The following is a 17,004-nucleotide window of genomic DNA, read 5'->3' on the forward strand; positions in this document are numbered from 1 at the left end:
TTAGAAATTCGGTCGCAGAAAAAAGCGAAAAGGAAAGTATAAAAAGGAACGACGAAAATATTGCTTGAAATCGGGACGCGAGAGGGTGTCGAGATCGTGGAAGGATGAAAAGAGAGCGAGGTTAGAAAAGAGGATGAAGAGATGACGCGGGGGAAGGAAGAGAACGAGAGAAAGAGAGAGAGAGAGAGAGAGGAAAAGAGAGAGAGAGAAAGATATATATATATATATATAGAAAGAGAGAGAAAGATAGAGGAGGGTTCGGTCGGAGGGTAGTTGGGTACTCAGAAACTCGCGGAGACCCTCTAACGAGCTCTTTTCTTCCCTTCCTATTTATTTCTGTTCCTTATTTAACCGACCCCCACCAGCTATGCTTCATCCTCCTCAGGCTCTCGTTTTTCCCGTCTCCGATGGAAGACCAAAACTTCTCTTTCTTCGTCGCAGGAGCAGGAACTCACCCTCCGGGCATCACTGAACGAGGACCAACCTTGAGGACCGCTCGAATAAAAGTGCCGGCGGGGGAGGTGGAGCGAAAAAGATGAAAAGAGGAAGATGGGAGGGTGGAGAGAGAGAAAGAGAGAGAGAGAGAGAGAGAGAGAGAGAGAGAGAGAGAGAGTAATATATGTTGGCGCATAATAAAAACTCCTACTACTGAATTTCTTTAAATCATATTCGACGATTCGCACTTGCTCTTCCTAATCGCCATTTTGATATTAGAAATAATAACATCGGGATATAAATTTTGACAATAATTTATTTATGTTAGTCGCACGTTGTTATATATCTATTTCGCATTCTTTCTCTTATAGAGGAATAAGAATTTCTCATATCACTTTTGCATTCCTATCGTTATTTACACAGGCATGGAAGAACGTTTTGATATTTCACAAAGTCGACTCCGGTGTACCGTGCGAATTACTTCTCTTTTTCCTCCGATATTCGTCGGAAAATTGATTTGAACAGACATTTCTCTCTTTCTATCACTCCGTCACTCCTCATTCTCCAGTCTGTCTCTAATCCTCGTAGGAACCGCGGCAGCTTGTTATTAATGAATCTCCATGCGACTGTAGCTCGACGTAGGTAAAATAAAAAATGGCGCTCCCACGACTTTACCACCCCCGTGTCGCCAAGCGAGAGACAGGAGGGGTAGGAAAAGCCGAAGTGGAAGGAACGACGGGGGTGAAACTGCACGAATAAAAATGCCCTGTTCCCTGTGGCAAGGAGGCGGCGGCAACGGCGGAAGAGAGGGGTGGACTAAAGGGGAGGGTTGGTGTGCTCCAACGACTTGTGATCTGATCAATAAGCCGGTATAGGGGATTATTTTACGACAAGCCGTAGTACGTGTTTCCTCACACGAGTTTAAACCTCTCTTTGTAAAAATATCGAAAACTCGATAACGATCACGAATTCGTTCAAATATTCCTTTCTTTTTGAATTCCATGCGTTTCTGTTCCATTTTATTTTTTACATATTCGTTCCCGTGATATCATGCTTGCTGTAGAGATAATAGTTTCCCCTTGGGGCATTGGCGTCGCCTATCACATAATATTTTAATTATAGATATTGATTTTTCTTGAATTAAATATAATATATCATAAAAAAATAATTGAGAAGATATATAGAAAAAATTTAATATTTTAAATTTACAGAGCCAAAAGAAATTGTAAACATTAGAGTCTTTCGATCCCTTCGAATTCGACGATATATTTTCATTCTAGCCGAAATTTTTTCAAAGGATTTCGATTGGACTTAACGAGGGATGGAAGCTGTTTTTCAAATCCCTCAAAACGTGAGGCTCCTTAAATCTCTCAGTCTGAGTTTGTTTGGACGCGTTTGCGGTATAGACTGTATCAGTCACCCTACCCATCGGTTAAACAGAAGGAACTTTGAGTTTGGACTTGTGGGTGTTACTGTTACCGCTGCTATGAGTACCATCAATGGTAGATAGGTATTCCTTCCGCATTATAGGAATTGAATTTTAAAAGCACTACGCTTACTTCGTCGAACAATAACATTTCGAACGCATTATACCTACTGTTATTTTTATTTACCATAAATTTCGTAATACGAATTCATTATTTTTTATTTTTTTTTTTTTTCTTTCAATACATATATAACTATACATATACATTTTATACACACACACACATATATATATATATATGCATATATATACATATGAGGATTTAGCAAAATTAAAAACAATTATGATCTACATATGAAATATGAGCCGCTTCGAATAACGATGAAGAAAAATGATAAAGAAAAGACGGGGAGAAGATGAAGACTGGATAAGACGAGAATGATGAATCGGCTGGAACGAAAAAGGGACTCAAAAAAGTGCGACACAGAGATAATTTAACAAGAGAAAATGTCGCATTGTGCTTTGCGCGGAGGCATTATTATTTTCAGGCCGGCATTATCCAGCAGGGTGGAGATGGCGAGAGGGAAAACTGATACAGAAGAGAATGAAACAGAGAATGGAAGAGTAAGAAAGAGTAAGAAAGAAAGAAAGAGAGATAGAGAGAGAGAGAGAGAGAGAGAACGAGAGTAAAAAGAAAGAAAAAGAGGACGATGCTTTGTGCCATCTACAATGATCGAGAAAGAATACTCCACCGCCTAGTGATTCGTCCTCCTCGTTGATCATTCCTCCTTGACTGCGAGGGTATCTCCGTTCTTTCAATCCTCTTCATTTCTTCCAGGTGCAAGTCGTCGGTGGGTGCTGCACGTTCTTCAAAAAGCATCGAAAAGCCGGCGGATAATTTATTCCCAACAATAACTATCAGAAACAGAAACCGTACCTCATTTTCTTCTAATATCCAATAATTTTTCTTCTTATTTAAGTCGTAGCCAAAATTATATTTACAATGTAATTATATTTACAATGATTAGAAATACAGAAAAAAAAAACTAATTATAAACGCTTATACATACGCGTATATATTATACGTACATATTTATATACTTATTGAAGTTTAAAATTCGTTTTGTTCGCATGGTAAAATATGAAAATTTCAAAGATTGAACTCAACTGAAAAAGTAAACACACTTTCTTATGAAGAAATATTTTTCACTGTTTCTTTTTAATGCGCTATATCAATCTAGAAAATATCACAACTTTAACAATGTCTAACGTAGATTACATTACATCTACCTTGATTTTATAGAGATGAAAAGATGAAAAAAAAGAGATAGGTAGATGGATATAGATAGGTAGATAGAGAAAGAAAGAGAGAGAGAGAGAGAGAGAGAGAGAGAGAGAGAGAGAAAATGAAGAAGCGTCTAGCATTGAAATAAACGTTACGAACCGTGGAAGCGTTGTTACACCGTCGTTATATTAAAATATGACAATAAGTAAGGTTCACCCATATCTACCCTTCGCAATACCTACCCTTCACCTCCTTTTTCTACCTTGCTCTATGCTCCAAACCCCAATCGTAATTCCACCCTCGTACCCGCGTGCTCCTGGCTTTCCGAGGGCAAAAAATAAAATCCTGGTGATGTCATCTACAGGTTGAAAAAATTACACGCAACCACGTTAAAGGAACTTCGTAATAAATATTCGGCGAAAGATGTATATACATGTGTTTCCAATTTCTTATTTTCTTTTTTCTTTTTTTCTTTTATTTTTCTTTTGTCCAATTTGAAAGAGAAAAGATAATGTAATTGATCGAAGTACATTCAGCGAGAGAGCAAACGACAAAATGTAAAATGAGAAAAAAGCTATTTATCGTTCTAATTAACAACAATGATTAAACATAGCCAAGATCGTCATTCTTAGATTCCCTTTGGAAAATCCATACCAAGGTAAAAAAAAAAAAAAAAAAGGAAAAGAAAAAAGAAAAAAAAGAAAAGAAAGAAAGAAAAATCGAAAGAGTCTCGAGAGGAAGTCAAGTCGGTTGAATAGCAAGGCGGAACCTGTTACCCGAGGTCAGGGACTAATTACTTGATTACGTAATTGCTTTCCCGCCCCGACGAATCCTCCTCCGCCACAGAGCGTCGTGGCCAATAAACTCCCGGTGATTCACCCTCCGCACCGAGTGATCCCTTGTCGTACCGTACACCTCTTTCTGAAAAGACAAAACTTTTTAAACGTCTTATAAAATAGAAACTTCTTTATTTCTAACATTAATCTATCTCTCTTTATAATACTACATCCAATCTATAACATATTAATGAACAAAATTTTCTTTTGAAAAAAAGAAACGAGAAAATAATATGCATACATACATACATACATACATAAATATATATATATATATATATATATATATGTATTGTATGATGAATGGAGTGAGCGTGATGGATTAGATAGTAAATGGAAATAAATGAAGGAAGATGAAAGGTGAGTTCGAATCGAAGGAATATAGAATCACGTGGATAAAGAGGAGAGATGGAGAAGGGCACTATATTTGTAGCTTTCTACATCTAGAGGTTCTCTCTTCGTAAGGGTAGTCCGAGAACTTCTCGACATCGCGACATCGCATATCGAGGTTGCTAACGGCGTAAGGGGATGTATTTATACATAAGCAAGTTTGTAGGAGGTGGAGAATGAAGAGAAAAAAAATGAGAAAGAAAGAGAGAGAGAGAGAAAGAGAGAGAGAGAGAGAGAAGGAGGGTTTGTCGTGACGCTCGGTAGAAGGAAGGGAGGAGGCGATAGTGCTATGGGAGTGTGTTGCCCTGTCTGACGTCGCTCATGGAGCTCGTTAGCGTTGCCCTTGGCAACACCCTTACTTTGTCGAGCCGTGCCCGCTACTCTACCACCATCGCCAAACCACCCATCGTCTTCCAGAACCAGGTGGGTGGGGGCTGCTGGTGTCGAGGGGGTGAGACGTACGTCGCGAGAAAGGAAATATCATATCGAGCGCATGCGTGCACGATTCGCCATTCGCCATCACGTCATATGTGTGCGCAGGGGTGAGGCCAAGCAGGCCAGACACGATACAAAGAAAAATTCGGATATATGCGGGAGGTGGTAGATAGGTTCGTAGATAGATTATAGAGAAGATAGAAAAAATTTTAAGTAGTTCATCGTAAATAATCCAAATTCAAGGAAAAATATCTATCGATTTGATTCGCATTATTTTTTTATACTTTATAACGGATCAAGATTAAAATGAAGGATAACTGTCGATTAAAATAATTGTTTTTTACAGTCTATTAACGGGTGGATGTAAAATTTGTATCCGTCATCGAAATGACACTCTTCCACCACAATAGTTCTCTCGGCTGTCTTTAAATTCAATTGAGACAGATACCATAGACTTAACCGAGAAGTATCTCATCGAATCGAGACGAATCTTTCGATCCGATCCTCTGGCATTCCAATTTTATTCGATGATAGGGAAAAGGAGAGACGGACATTGGAATTAATAACAAAGTAATTCTTTATTGCGTTCAAAGATAAGACCGGTGATATTAATAATGGCGTCCGCGGGGATTTCATTAAAGAGCACGCAGAGTGCGGACGACGAGGATACGAAGAAAGAGAAAGTAGAAAGTAGAAAGAGAAATCTCTTCCGATGAGGAGGGCTACGCGAAGAGGAGAGGAGGAAAACGCAGGAAGAAGGAAAAAGTAGTGGGGGAAACGCTGCGTAAGCCCAGGCCAGATCCGCTTAGGGGATGTAATTAAAATCGGAAAAATGTGTTTAATGAATATTCATTTGTGCCTCGATCTGCGATATTAAACGGGCTTGGCTTCGCTCTGTTCGTATATTGCCATTCGCCCCTACGTCGACGGCACGCGGACGATAAAAAAAAAAAAAGAAGGAAAGAAGAGCTAAAAGGGAGGCGATTGCAGTGATTCGAAACCAACCGAATCGACATTTTTTTTCACTCTCCTACACGTCCCTTTTTTATTTCTTTTCTACTTTGCCTACCCCATTTTCGAAGAGATTTTTACAAATCCACGTTTTAAAAGCATTACACGATCGCGAAAATATTCCAACGATATCTACGAGCAAAAATAGAAATTTCAGTTATCTACAGAACGGGAAACCTATTGCATTAAATTTTTGAAATTCTTCCTCCGAACGTTAACGAACAAGACGCGAACGCGATAATAATACTTCCGTTCGATAATGAAAATATTTAACACTCGTTGAATCTGTGTCGAGTGAGAGAGAATCTTAAAATTTCGTATTATTTTTTGATATTATTATCGAAGCGACGAGTTAAAAAAAAAAAACAAAACAAAACAAAAAAAAAAAGAAAAAACTTTTTCGCAAAATTACGCTCGAACGAGCTTAAAAATTTTTTGAAAACATTTTCGACATAAAAAAAGAATCATTTCATTCGAGTATTTTATTCATGATCGTAACAACGTCAGAAGTTCAGACAAAATTTTTTGCTTTGATCTTGACTAAGAGAGAATTCGAATAGAAAGCTCGAAATTTCCCCAGAGATTGAGGAGCGACCGTACTTGAAATCTACGTAAAATCATTCTTCGACTATCCTATTGTTAATTTTTAATTTTCGAGTTTTGTGCTACGATATCGGACAGATAAAAGGTCAGTAGATAAGAGCGGGAAATATTTGCGATGACCTTTGTTCTTCCTTCTTCCATTTTCTCTTCTTCCTTTTTTTTTTCTTTTTTTTCTTTTTTTCTTTTATTCTTTTTTTTTCTCTCTACTTCTCTATCTCTTATGAAAACTCACAGCCTACCCTTGTCCCGCTTTTTTCGTGCCCAGAGGGTAGTGGAAGTGGGAAAAGGTGCACGAAACTTTCAAACGAATTTGCATGTCGCTTTCCTAACGATTTCCCCCTTCCAAGAGAAAGAGAGAGAAAGAAAAAGAAAGAGAGAGAGAGAGAGAGAGAGAGAGAAAGAGAGAAAGAGGAAGAAAGAAAGAACGCCTTCCATCTCATCCTTCGATAAAAGAAGCGACGGTGAATGTGCCTCCGTCTTCCCCTTCGTTTCTGCACGAGACACTTTGGATAGTGACGAAAAATATGCTTCAAATATATTTTACGTATCCTCATTTTAACATTGAAATCTCTATGATAACACTAGAGTTAAAAAAAAAAAAAAGAAAGAAAAAGAAAATTTAACGAATATACGAAAGAAAAACCTCGTATCGCGAAAATATAACATATCTACCGTTCTGACATTTTCTTTCTCTTTCATGTTTCCTCCTTGCTTTATCTCACTTTTTTTTATCTCTTTATTTCTCCCTGCTCGGTCGCATCCCCTCCAACGACCTCCATCTAGGTGCGTTTATCTTCCATACCCTATTGATCCGTAAGTGATGGTACTGTGGAAAGTAGAGGGTGCCAGTGACAGAAGAGGACGAGGAGGTGAACGTGGGCGGCGAGAGAAAAGAAAAGGACGGAAGATAATTCTTAGTGCAAAAGGGAAGGAAGATTCGCGCTCGCACGATTAGGTCGAAAGAGGAAAGGGCCAATGTTGTAGGTGGAAGGGAGGAAGGAGATTCTGAAAAACGGCCGCGCGGAATGAAATAATAATATTAAGATGGATAGGGCGAGGGTGCAGGTTCTTCGGTAAAGTAAGAAGCATAAGATCTGTGGGCGGAGGAGGATAGGGTGTGTATGGTGGAGGGTGGGGAGTTGGATGGAAAGTGAAGGGATAAAAACGACGGAAGCTGAGAACGACGCAAGAAGAAGCTTTTTCATCGTTTTCAAAAGCACCCTGTGGCTTGAAATCCATTTGCGCCATAGGCTTTTCTTCTTCCTTTGTTTCTGTATTTGTACCATATCAAAGTTCGAAGAACGAATTGTTCAATCCGTAATTACGAAGATATTACGTCCACTCGTTCAATGAGTCTAACGTAATCATCGTTTTCTCCATTTTAAATGGACATATGAGTCAACCCTATGCCAAACCTATGCCAACCGTATGCAAAAGAAGGTTTTGTTCGTCGATGCCCCAATGCTCCAGATCCCCACAATATCACCGGCCATTGCTATAGAAACGGCCATCTTTAAAACACCCTCGCCAATAAAATAGTCCTTCATATCGGCTCGATCCCAGGACTCGTCCCGAAAGCCGAACAAACTCGAAATTTTCTTCCTTTGCCTTTACAGTTAAATCCTCAGGCAGCCTCGTAACTTTGAAGATGACACCGCGGTCTTCTTTAAATGCGAAAATCGATTTTGTAAGAAGCTTCGAATACCCCGCACGTAAAAGGAGTGGATCGACCGGCGCTCGCTTAAAAACTGCTTGCTCCGAAAGCAAGGTAGAAGGCCGATAGGTCGAAACGCGCATAAATATAAGAAGAGTGCGGAGGGGTGGGATAATTCCGGTTCTTAAATATCCGCCACTCCACGAACCACTCCGCTTTTCCTTTCGAAATGGCTTGTGTCCTTGGACCATGTTCGTGAGTAGCAGAAGGCGCGCAAAAAAATTTCCTTTATATCATTCAACATACGTTCTTCGATTGTCTCGAACCGAGCTTTGTACTTTTCAAGAGAGCAAAAAAAAAAATATTTATATTAAGACGAGAATTAAAACTCGAGGACGGAAATGGACCACATTTTGGGACAATGTTCGGAACAAAGCAGTCCTTTTCAAACGTTCGCTTGTCCATTAACCGTCGACAAATAATAGAAATATTTGAAATAAAAAAATACTGAGTGTACTATCATTTTCACGATGAACACGAATTCGAGAACACTTGTTAAATGAAAGTCGCCTGATTGTCTTTGAAGTATATAAAACACTCGGACGTCTTCCGATTAATTCGCAGATTTAACATTTGATGATAGATAAAAATAAACGGAGCTGCGAATGAACGAACGTGTAGCGAATACGCACGTTGTTGACTGAAGCTGTAGAAGCAGGTTTGAAAGAGCACAAGGCCCCCGCTGACCCACTTCTCCCTCCTTTTCCTTCTCCTTCTCGTTGGCGACTGCAAAGGCCTGGATTCATGCCCAGTTTTTATCGCGATCCTTTGTTCTAGTCCCACGGTACGTGGTACGACCCCATACGCATACATACCATCACAATGTGTCGTTTTTTCTCCTTTCTTGTTCGGCTCACGCGTAATGGGTCCCTTCAAGGGCACCTCTCTACTCTCTAACCAGTGCCGTCATTCAAAAAGTTACGCTCCACCCATCGTCGATCCCTACAATTGTTTTTCTTACAGATTATTTCTCATCTATTTCGAAAAAAATATATAACAGATATTATTTTTTCAGAAAAAGTTAGAAGAAAGAAAAAAGAAATATATATATATATATATACATATTCTATATAAGAATAAATCCATCATCTGATAATTATAAAATATCAAACCAACAATATTACTTTGCATTAGTTTGTTCGACTTGATTTATAATCGTCGAAAAGCAAGTTTGCAAGACACGAGCACGATTTAACCACGTCCCTGAGCTCCCTCGTTATTTCATTTGCATACTTACTCACGCCCGTGCCTGAGAATCTAAACGGAATACTATATCTACGAAAGAAGAACGAAAGACGAGACCCTTCGAACGAATTCTACTCTTTCTATCTCACTCTTTCTCTCTCTCTCTCTCTCTCTCTCTCTCTCTCTCTCTCTCTCTCTCTCTCTCTCTCTTTTGCCCCTTTTTTTCTCTACTCTGTCTTGTCTCACGTACGCGTTCATACGAATGCGCCCATCTCTATTCGTACGAGAGCTCGTTAATTCTTGCGAGATCACGTTGCCATCGGATGATCTACGAAAGAAGAGCGTTCCAATTCGACATTCGAATGTGCCAAAGGCGGAGTCAAATCTTCAAAAAAATAGAACACAATAGAACAAAATAATGACAACGGTTATACCTTTTTATTTTATTCCGAATGAACGGCTCGTCCCTTTTGTATGAATTTAATCGAATCTAAGATCGTGATAATAAAAAATTGTGTTCAGATATTTAGCCATTTAAATATTTCAAGTTATTAATCGATAATAATTATTCGTAAGAAGCATCGTTTACACGGTCCCGTTTATGTATGCGTATCTCAGGGGTTAACTGGCAAAGTATTTAGCATATTAAAGCCAACCACCCGCAGAGATTAATAGTGTTCGTTTAGAAAACGAGTTTAAAAAACGCAGTGAGAAGAAGGTGAGTTAATTGGTACGTTAATAAGCTGTACATTGACGATTCGTTTACTTGAAATTATTTTTAACAATTATTATCAAATAGGTATATAAACTTTTCAAATTGACGTGAAAAACGAAAGAAAAATATCATTCGAAATTTCAATTTTTTAATCGAATGAAAATAAAGTTTGTGGATTGAGAATTCATTCTAATCATTCATTTTGGTTTCACAAAGTGCCATCGATTCTCAAGAGATAATTACATTAATTTATTCTCGATACGCCATAGAATTTTCAGATCCTTCTTACTAATTACCTTTTTAATGGACGTTCCTCATTTTCTTTCTTTTTTTTCTTTCCCTATCAGCTTTCGATCACGACACTCAACGAAATTCTAAAACGAACAAAACGACCATCATCTGAATTCTTCTTTTGCCTCGCTTTACAGCGACGATCGAAGAGTTCGAGAGTCGACGGTTTAAAAGCATAATACATTATTAACAGTTTCTACGGTCGACTTATCGACAAAATTGAGGGAAAAAAAAAGAAAAGAAAGAAAAGAAAAAGAAAAAGAAAAAAAAAAGGAAGCAAAGTTATCGTGAGCAGAGAGAAAAACGATCAATCGTTGATAATTACGACTTGTTAACGAAACGAGAAGTCTGCTCGAGTTATTAAAATACTACCAATGGAACTTTTTCAAGAGTTACAACTTATGAAAAGAGTTGATTTTATATCGAAATAACTTTATCATTAAGAAATTTAAAAATGAAATTATTATATAGATAAATAAAGCAACGTAGTAAAATGTATATTTGTAGAAGTCAATAATCAAAGTTCGACATAAAAGTGATATATGAAAAGATATAACGTTAAATTAAAAAAAAAAAAAAAAAAAACGATTATATCCTTCGAGTAGATCATCCAAGCAGAGGAGAGGCAAAAGTGGAGCGTGAGAGTGTATGTAGGACGCAGCGAAATGCAAAGTGAAGGAAAAGAGAGGAAGAAAGGGCAGAAAAGGTAAAGGCGTACATCAAAACGTGGCAACCCTTCGGAATGTCTAATGAAGCGTGTGAACTTCAACCCGTTTCGCGTGTAACCTAATTAAGTCCGGAACGCGCATGCAAATTTTCGCTCAGTGGGACGTGCATAGGTAACCCTGTAGCGCGCACTTTTTTCCCTCTCTTTCCTTTCACTATCTAAATCGACATTTTGTATCCGTGCATTACAACTTTTCTCAAATCGAACACACTTCTTTTCGTAGATACGAACATTAATTAATCGATATGCTCGATATCAGTCATTTATGCACGAATATAATTCATTATCAATATATTCCAATCCTTTTCTTCTTTTATCTATTCTCTGTAATTATAACTGATATTACTCTTCCTTGTTAAAAAAAAAAAAAAAAAAAAAAAAAAAAAACATTTTAATTAATCGATAATAAAATATAGATGGAAAATGGAATACCTCTCGTTAATGATAATTTATTAATGGAATTTCCTCGAGGTTGATACGGTGTATCGATGGCAACAGTGCAACCTGCATGCTTCAGGATACGACTGAATGCATCGTGTATCAATAATGCTATCGTACGTTCGATGAGGGATGAATATCTATTGATTGGCTTTGGCAACCCTTCAGTATATCGCGCCCATATACCATACCTGCTGCAACCCCAAACACATCCGGACTACCTGCAACTTGTACGTGGCAAATCGTCGTGTTTTCAATGCCACGTGCCAAGGAGCAGGTACATCGACCGATACCCGACCCAACTCGACGTTCTTTGTATTTTTCGATTATCGATACGAATTGATCGATGTATCTGACCCTCGTGAAAAATGTCCGTATTTTAGTGGCCATATTTTTCGGATGAACAAGGTATACCCATCATTGCCCATTACCAGTTTTAAACGATTCTCATTAACCGCTCCTATATTTACTGCTCTAAATGATCATAATGATAGAAAATTACAGGAAAAAACACTTCAAATGAATACTTTCAAGAAGATTCATCAACTAATTATTTTTACCTTCATATATAACCATCTAAACGAAGTATAGACTTCTTATAAATTCGCATCATTAACGTCATTTTCATTATGATTTTTGTTGATTATTAAAATTAAAAAAGACTATCTATTATTTATCATAATATTTAAGACATTTTCTAAAAGTAACGTTTTGACGTGATATCGAATAAAATATATTCTACATCAAGAAAAATTCATGAAAGACTTACATTCTCACGAGATATAAGAAATATTTTCATTATGTTCATATAAATTATGTATGATAACGAAATGTGGTATCGTTAAAATTTCAAAAGTCTAACTCCCATTGTATCTATCGTCTCGTTCCAACGAGCACCCTTTACTTTAAATTAGTAATTCGATATCGGTGCATTGTCCTTGCATTGTCATCGTGTATAAATCGAGAAGTATGCACAGTTACGATATAAAAGAAGACCTAGCATAGTGGATGAGAGAAAACGATACGTTTTCAATACAGGAATATCTTGTTAATGCTTCGTTCGAACCTCTTCATACAACGGGTGTTTACTTTTTCGTCAGTAGAACTTCGCATCGCTTTAAACGATTCCTGGGTGAGAGCCGTAAAGCTAACAAACCGCAAGATATTATTACCTTACCTTTTTTAAATTCATCCATAATACAATAAATCATTTGAATTCTAAAACATTTCGTTCTCTTTTACAAATATCTGGCTTCGTCTGTTTAGGTGAGAAAATAATATTCGTAGTTAAAAAAAAAAAAAAAAAAAAAAAAAAAAAAAAATTTCGATAGATTCAATATTAATCATTCGATCGAAACAAAAATTTCTCAAAGCTAAATTCAAACGAAAATTCGAAGCAACGAGAACCCCCTTAAGCAAATCGTGAGAGAAATGGAAGGTGCTCCCCTAGCATATCCGGATACGTTCCTATCCTGTCAGTCGTATGTCAACCCTCGTTGTTTTTTTGCCGCGCTCTCAATAATTGATCATCTGATTACGATACATTATACCCTCCTTTTTCTACGTTACCACGCCGTCGTAGAGTATTATTCCTGCGCCAAGAGAAAAAAAGAGAGAGTGAGAGAGAGAGAGAGAGACAGACGGATTGTCGGAGGAAAGGAAAGGGAGAGAAACTTTTTCTTCCGTCTCTCAACGAGGGACGCCATTTGCATATAGGTCCCCTTATCGACAAATACACAGGGGGCGCCCTTCCTAATGAGGGCCCCCTCCTCTTTCCTGCCGTTCTCCTTCCTTTATTTTTTCAACGTGGCCCGCCATTGTTCGTAATTCATTCGCCGAGCGACATGGACCAACTTTGTCTCTCTTTCTCTCATCTAATTCTCTCTCTTTGTCTCTCTTTCTCTTCCCCTCTCTCTTTCTTTCTTACAAATGCTTATGCATGAGTCTATAGAACATATACATTTTTCTACTCGGTATTCGTTGTTTAATAACGTATCAAAAAAAAAAGAAAAGAAAAAAAAGAAAAAAGAAAAAAACAGTTGAAAGAGAACGACAGAACCGGTTAGAGTACGAAAATTATGAATTACGATGTCGAGATTTGTTAAGGCAAATGCATTAAAGAGATTCCACCGTGACATCTGCCTTTCAGGCAAAAGGGCAAAAAAATTTTAACCGTTTGGTATCTTCCTATCTTTCTATGGGCTAATATTTAATTTGTATTAAAAACACATGAACGATGAGAAATATGTTTTTCAATATGATCTTCAATTATTATCGATGACTCGAGTTAATTTTGATCAATTCGTTAAATAAGGAATTTCTAAGTATCATTATTTCAGGTATAACTATCACATATAATTGGAGACCCCATAACAAGCTGATATAAACGATTTTGATTTCCTAAAAAGGATCTTCAAAAATGAGTAGTTATTTTTCTTGCGACAAGGTGCATGGGTAGCAAACGGCACGGAACGTCTCAAAAATAACAGGTCAAATAAGAGCCGAGACCGGTTTCCTATCCCTAAGAGCGATCGTTACTAAGTTCGTTGCACAACTGTTAGAATAATCTGTGGTGAGAATCGTGAGTCGTGATCCATATACATACAATATACACGTAGGCATATCCATACGTCCAGTCCGAAGTCGAAGGCAGGTGCTCTCTCTCTCCGAAGAGAATAATTAATATTCAGCGAAGGAAAAGAGGGCAAAGAGAGACAACGATGGTCGGTCGGTCCTTTTATAAACAGTTAACGCGTTAGCGAGCGAAGACCGCTGTGCTTCTACGATGGCACCTGGTTCCCTTTTTTTCCTTAATTCGATATTTCGAGTATTTCGAATCCAATTATTTCAATTATATCGGTGTTGATAAATGTCACAGGATCGTCAAAAAAATTTTTTCTTTAATCGATCGAATCAATTCCACTAGTCAATCTTCGAGTCTTATAGATTCCCATTGAAATTAATCTTATTTAACGATTTTTTTAATAACTTATATATATATATATATATATATATTATATTATTTATGGCTACCGAATAACATAACTCGATCATTACTATGAATATTTTTCTTGTTAGTGGGGCAATATAAATGCACGGAAGTATACCCACAGCTGCAGAGAGAACATGGAAAAGTTGTAATCAGATAAAGATAAAAGCGGAGGGTGGTATAAGTACGTAAAAGAGAGACTGAAAGAGGAAAAGAGAAAGTGATAACGTTGGGAGGGAGGGAAGAGAAACGATACAAATTACAAGCACCCGGAACTGGTTTCGTGTTTGTGTTAAATTTGGTCGCGTGCTTTCAGGAAATGCTTCACAAGACTTTTGCAGTCTTGTGTTATCGTTCAAGCATTATAAACTTTACATCGTTCTTTCTCTCTCTCTCTCTCTCTCTCTCTCTCTCTCTCTCTCTCTTTCTTTCTTTCTCTCTCTATCTAGCTCCTTCTATTCCCCCTTCATATTGTATAAGCCACTATATTAATGACACAATGATGACGTTTCCAAGCTGGCATTGTACGATATCGCTATATTATAAAAAAAAAAGCACAAATTCATTTAAGTACTCTTAATTATATTCACTTAAATATAATGAAGTTTATTCCTTTTATTTAATTACATTACATTTTGTTATCTTTCATTACAGATATGAAGCTGTAGAAACTATTGTCTGTGAATTAACAACCGTATACAAGGAGAAGGATATCGATTGGAGACTCATACATGAAGCTGGTTGCACTAGAGATGACACCGATCTACCGGATCACGTTACCAATCCAACCGATCTCGAACGTCTAATAAGCGGGACATTCGCATTATTTTTATCCGCTTTGCCAGTGGAACCTACAATCGTTACTGTAGCCAGGTGAGATAATATTCGTACGTTCATAAGAATAAAACAAAATATCGATCTTTAGCCTTCGAGAAGAATAAAAACAATGGATTTTATTCGTTTATGCCAATGCAAGGAAATTCTTTATTTCGATTAGAAGTACTTTTCGAAAGATCCCTTAAAAAGTCCGACCGTCGAATATTTTTAAAGAGTGCCAAATTGAATTCCTCGCACCATACTTTCTACGTAGATTTCGACGTCGCAGATGGTACGAAAGAAAAATCTGGGAGGGTTAAAAAGAGAGAAAAAGGGAGGTTACGCAAGTGGTAGGTATAAAAGGGCCGTCCGAAGGGTGGGTACATAGACGTTAGACTACCATCAAGCCCCACCTTCTCCGTAGGAAGGGTGAGGCTTTCATAGGGGTGAACAAAATCAGATCTTAAACCTTACGGAATTGCTCAACAGATGTCTCTCTTCTCTGAATCGCTTTTGTAAATGTTAATTATACTTTCTCTAAACGAATCTAGATACTTCCTAATTATTCGAGTATCTCGAACAAGACACGTTTAGTATCTCAAAATAAATATAGTTTCTTTGTATAATAATACATATATACATACATATATATATATATACTCGTTATTACACAGTTTTCCTTTTTGTACAATTGATTATAGTTAATCTTTATCTATTCTTTTTATACATATTAAAAAATTAAAAAAGTATATCTAATTAGTCAAACATAATTTGATGTTTACATCTATTTAAAAATTTTTCATCGTCGCAGTAAAACTAAAATATATATATATATATATATATATATATATATATATATATATCGTTAATATTTATTATCAATGAAATATATAATTAAAGTCGGAACAAAATGATTATGTTCGAAAAATGAAATCAAGTAATAATAAGTTTGAAAATAATCTTGAATTGATACTTGGGTGCCATCTCGCGTCGAGATTAGGGAAATTCTATTCGGACTTCCGGCGGTGGTAGAAAAAAAAAATCGATTCACCCACTCGGCCCACTTCGAATCCCTCGCCCTTTTAACACTCCAGCTTCCGGGAGAGACGCGGAAACGCCGCCGGATGTCGCCTCTGGACAGCTCCAAGTTTCTCTCGCAATTTTGCCAAGGACCGATTAAACGAGACGAGAGACAAAAAAAGTGAAAGTAAAAACAATGTAAAAGCACGAGTGGTTTATTTTAACGAGCTGTACTAAAGTCTTCGTCGCTACGACAATTTTAATTCTTATTCACAACAGATTCATTTAAAGATCGTAATATTAAATAAGAAATTAAGAATTATTTTTTTTTGCAAAGAAAAAAAAAACGATAAAAAGAAAATAAATAAACTCAACGCTTGTTTCTTTTATTTTTTTCCTTAATCTAAAAATCTTTATCGAAGAACTGAAAAATTAACAAAAGCGTTCCATTTTATTTATAGATCTGCCGAAGATGATTATTGTCCAATGGAAGATGTCGACCTAATTCAAGCGAAAGTTATAGAACAACTTGATAAACGCTTAGAATCAAAAATGGACGTCCAATTAAACTATGGTGATATGATATGCTTAAACTAAATTACTACTGTCATACTTATTATAAACATTACTTTGTATCTTTTTTTTTTCTATTATACTTATGTCATAAATAAAAAATAAATTTTTCTTA

The 17,004-nt window shown here is 37.0% G+C and overlaps 1 protein-coding gene and 1 long non-coding RNA gene across 4 annotated transcripts in view; one reads left to right on the forward strand and one right to left on the reverse strand.

Moving 5' to 3' along the window:
- The window catches only part of LOC124426408 (UPF0489 protein C5orf22 homolog), a 445,446-nt gene extending 428,442 nt beyond the window's left edge, over positions 1-17,004 (forward strand). For all 3 annotated transcript variants that reach the window (XM_046968055.1, XM_046968065.1, XM_046968086.1), the window contains 2 exons: positions 15,135-15,353; positions 16,778-17,004. In XM_046968055.1, the coding sequence (XP_046824011.1) occupies positions 15,135-15,353; positions 16,778-16,913 (355 nt within the window). In that variant the 3' untranslated portion in view covers positions 16,914-17,004. The remainder of the gene's footprint in view (positions 1-15,134; positions 15,354-16,777) is intronic.
- LOC124426461 lies at positions 576-11,365 on the reverse strand. Its single transcript, XR_006942725.1, has 2 exons — positions 3,944-11,365; positions 576-3,504 (listed from the first exon to the last, which is right to left on the reverse strand). It is a non-coding gene; the product is annotated as an uncharacterized LOC124426461 (long non-coding RNA).

Source organism: Vespa crabro, chromosome 1 (genome assembly GCF_910589235.1).
Source record: "Vespa crabro chromosome 1, iyVesCrab1.2, whole genome shotgun sequence".
Classification (NCBI taxonomy): domain Eukaryota; kingdom Metazoa; phylum Arthropoda; class Insecta; order Hymenoptera; family Vespidae; genus Vespa; species Vespa crabro.